Here is a 4139-nt window from a genome sequence, read left to right as displayed (position 1 = left end):
GAGCGGGATCAGGACGGAGAGGAGGGGTTTGTTTATGTCTTAACGTCTTTTCTCTGATGTTTTTCTCCCATTTGATCAGCTAACAGGCACATACCTCTACGGCTGACTGAACCCGAGCCGGGCGCTAAGAAGGCGCATCCTCAGTGGAGTTAAAGTGAAACCAGAGTGTGATACGCTCTCTAAGTATCTGCACAGAGTCCAGCTGCCCCGTTTACTTTGACTTCCTGTTCTTTAAAGGAACCCACTCTGTCAAACAAAGGGTTAAATAAAGAGGAGTGGCATGTTTGTCGTCTGTGTACCTGTTTCCTTCAGTCGCCTGCTGCTCCAGCTCCTCCGCCGTCATCTGCACAAACTCCTTGACGATGGCGTTGAGTAACCTTCGTGCCTCATAGTCCGTGAGCGTGACTCGGTCTGACATGGACTCTAAACCCGGTCTGTGGTGAAGAGGAGGGTGAGTGAGGAAGGTTCAGGGGTCAGAGGGGGATTGGGGGAGAGGAGGAAGAAGACGTTGAGATGAAGCATTAAATCCTTCGCTGGAATGATCACCTGCAGTTAAAGGGAGGGGCGGGGGGGCGGAGGGGTGGAGGGTGGGGTGCTGGCGGAGAGGCTGGATGGATAGGAGGGGTCAGGGGGGTTGACTGGGACGTCACCAACTCAGAGAGGGATGACGTCTGAGTTGGAGGGCCCCCGGCCAACACCGAGAAACAATCTGCGGAAAGTGCCCCATCTGAGAGAAGAGCTGATGTTCAGCCGCCTCAGATTTATGACTAAATCGATAGCTTCATGGGAACAGAGAGGGGAGGGGCTTCATATAAATATATAGATGTCATTTATCTGCCCTCAGTGAATTACACCTTCGCTCCTGTACTGCTTCACTTTTTAAATCAACTCTACAGAGAGGAAGAACTAACTTTAGATACTGATGAGGAAATTACATTTATTGAATCTTATTTACTCATAGAACACATTTTAAACCCTGTCAGTCTGAGCTGGAGCCTGAATCTAATCAGCTCACACAAAGTGCTGAAACTCAACATCATAAATTATTAAGATGAACCAGAACAAATAAATGTAAAGTCTCTGTGCATGAATATTGTCACACACTGTCTGTCAGTGAGTCTGCATCTCTGCAAAAACATGAGAGAAGCACACAAGTTTCATTTTGACAAAATTAAAAATGTACAAAAATGCACAGAAATCACCAGGATGAAATAAATTGAATGTTTGATGCCTAAAATGTTGTGCAAGGACTCCAACACCCCCCCCCCACCTTCCACCTCCACCCAAACCTGCACCCTCCATCTCTCCCCGTCACCAACATCTCTCATGTCTTGATATTTTTCCAGCAGCACTGAAAAACACTGTGAACATATTTAGCTTTAAAGAAGTGAAAAATATCTGCAGATTTTTTAGGTGCATTTTTTGCCTCTCCTCTCCTCTCCTCTCCTCTCCTCTCCTCTCCTCTCCTCTCCTCTCCCACCGGTTGCTTGTGATCCTAACAGTTTGTCGTCCTCTCCCAACGTGTGTCTGGTAGGCAGCAGGTAAACGACCCGTCAGCTGGGAGTGTGTGAGGTGTGTGAGGTGTGTAGACAGTGCAGCGTCTCACCTGGCGGGGGCGGCTTGTGAGCAGTACATCTGGCAAATGACCAGGGCGTAGGCAACGAGGAAAGCAGAGATCTTCAACATAACCATGGTCCCCTACACGGCAAGAAAGACAGCGTCCATCAGCTCCATCAGACACTCCTCCATCATCACTGCTCACACTCACACTCTGCAACAAGTTCACAACACATCTACACACATCAACATACGTGTGAAACACAGGAGCCGAGTCTGATCCTGTTCAAAGTTACAGCCAGAGAATCAGAGCTTCCTGTCACTTCTCAGAGAGGTTGAGCTCAGCTCAGCTCAGCGTGCCGCTGTTTGTCTCCGGTCTCCTTCTGCACATCCTCGCTTTTACCTCAACACCCTCAAACCTGAGACTCACAACCCCCCCTCCCCCCTCCCCCCTCTACTCCTCTACTGTGCTCCTCCAAAACATCCAGCCCACGGCTCAGGACAGGTAGTTCTCTCATGTCGTACGCTCACTGTGACATGCCTGCAGGTAGGAGTGTGTGTTTGCATGTGAGTGTGTGTGTGAGGGTAGGTGGGGGTCCAACACAGCGCGGTGCATGTAGCACTTGCTGGAAGAGGAGGGGTGAAAAGGGAGGAGAGGGAGGGGGGACTCCGAACCTGCCAACTCCCTGAGGGAGCAGTGCATTAGTGTAATGAGCTGCCAGCACACACACACACACACACACACACACCCGTTCCTCCGTCCATCTCTTCTTCCCCTCTGTCACTCTCTGTCGTTCACTTCAGTCTCTGTCTCTCTGTCTCTGGCCTTCAGCTCTCAGACGGACCCTCAGCAGACGGTGCTGCTGATACTGCCGACCCCGGCCGCCACGCTCCAATCCCATTAACCACCACCATCACGTCACCACAGCCGAACACAGTGTCCACATCCCCCTCTGATCCACACACACACACACACACACACACATGCGTCTCTTACCTTCAGTGAAAATCACCAGCAACAAAAATAAAATAAATGTATGGATCTCTGTGTGAAACTCGATCAGCTGACTTTCTCTCAACTTGCAGAACAACTCTTGATTCTGTTGCACGCAGCGCCAACGCAGCAGCCTATATATCCCACCACTTGGATTTGTGCATTGACTGTGTAGGTGTTTAATTATCCGCCAGCAGCCAATGGCGTCGCTCTGATGCCACAGCGAGCCAATGGGACGCCTCCCTTCAGCCCTGGCTCACTAATAAGGGATATGGCTTTGCGCTGACGTCATTGCTCAGTCAGTAAGTGCTCCATTCACAAAATCCTTCAGTCATTTGGACCATTTGCTACCCCCCCCACCCAATCACCCCCACCCCCCCCAGTTTGCATTGATGTCATTAATTAAATAGGAGGCAAAGCAAACTGGTGTCCGTGGAGAAGCATCACCAGCAATAAATATTTTAAGAACCTTCCAAAAATGTTACATTGCACGCTATATCTCAAATGCCAAATCGATAGGGGCCCCCCCTCCTCGCCCCCCCAGTGCCGCCGCCACCCTCCCAGCTCAGCCCTGGCAGGCGGGGCCATCTGCTGGGGAGGGATGAATACTACACAGTGACGCACTCCTGAGCTCTTCATTCATAACGCTGTTTGGAGAAGTCCAGCACTACGCCCACAGTGCCTCAGCTCAGCTCAGCTCAGCGTGCACCACCCAACTCTCCATCAGCTCCTGTGATATCTGCATCTGATCTGGGCCGAGATGATTCAACACAAATCATCAACTCACTTCACATCCTGCACCAAAACATGTGGATCAACTCTGTCTGATGAACTCCTCTCAGACTCTGAAGCATCTTCATCGTCTGCAGCTTTAACTGTGTGTATGTGTTTCATCAGCAGCGCCTGTATGAAGCATGACAACCTCCCTCCCCCACCTCCACTCAAACATCCAACCACATTGACTTAATAAAGTGATACCACAGTGGGTCCAGTAATGATCACTGCCTCCGCCCACACACTGAGTAAACCAGTGGTCCTCGGCAGAGCCGATCGATGACAGCCTCCGACAAGAGCCGTTTCTCAAAAGCAATTACACAACTGTTTGTCGTGCAGCGTCCTCTCAGTTCCCTTCCTTTTCATTAGTGTGCAGGGCGGCGTGTGTGTGTGTGTGTGTGTGTGTACAGTAAGTGTGTGTTTGATCAGTGTGTGTGTGTGTGTGCACAGAATGAATGGATGTACAGTAGGTGTGTGTGTGTGTTGTGGATTATATGTCAGAGTAAGATAAGGGAGGGTTGCGTCTGCGTCATAGAGGAACCCCATTAGACAGGATGAGCCTTTTAGTGCTATTGAGCCGCACGGCTCGGCCATGTCAGACGCTAAATCACAGTTCACACAGACAGACGCTGGGACTCAACACACCGACCTCCATCACTACTTTCTATCTGCATGTCCTCCGTGCTGCACGACGCACCGCTGCAGACCGACCAGGAGAGTAACAACTGTTTAAACATCAAACTTCAGTTCTCATATTCAGCTTCAGCCCAAACTCTGTGTCCTGCACCGCCGGGTCAGAGCCGAGCAACGGCCA

The 4139-nt window shown here is 50.5% G+C and overlaps 1 protein-coding gene across 6 annotated transcripts in view; it reads right to left on the bottom strand.

Moving 5' to 3' along the window:
* The window catches only part of LOC126407966 (calcitonin gene-related peptide), a 4510-nt gene extending 1809 nt beyond the window's left edge, over positions 1–2701 (bottom strand). For 3 of the 6 annotated variants that reach the window (XM_050073299.1, XM_050073300.1, XM_050073296.1), the window contains exons 1-3: positions 2555–2701; positions 1607–1698; positions 300–434 (exon numbers count right to left, since the gene is read on the bottom strand). In XM_050073299.1, the coding sequence (XP_049929256.1) occupies positions 300–434; positions 1607–1692 (221 nt within the window). In that variant the 5' untranslated portion in view covers positions 1693–1698; positions 2555–2701. Of the gene's footprint in view, positions 1–299; positions 435–1606; positions 1772–1811; positions 1979–2554 lie in introns of those variants that run through there. The other 3 variants (XM_050073298.1, XM_050073297.1, XM_050073301.1) reach the window with 3 other exon arrangements.
* Between the last annotated feature and the right edge of the window lie 1438 nt (positions 2702–4139).

This window comes from Epinephelus moara, chromosome 20, assembly GCF_006386435.1.
Source record: "Epinephelus moara isolate mb chromosome 20, YSFRI_EMoa_1.0, whole genome shotgun sequence".
NCBI lineage: Eukaryota > Metazoa > Chordata > Actinopteri > Perciformes > Serranidae > Epinephelus > Epinephelus moara.
The sequence above is the reverse complement of the archived record's forward strand: the minus strand, read 5'-3'. Positions and strand labels throughout refer to the sequence as shown.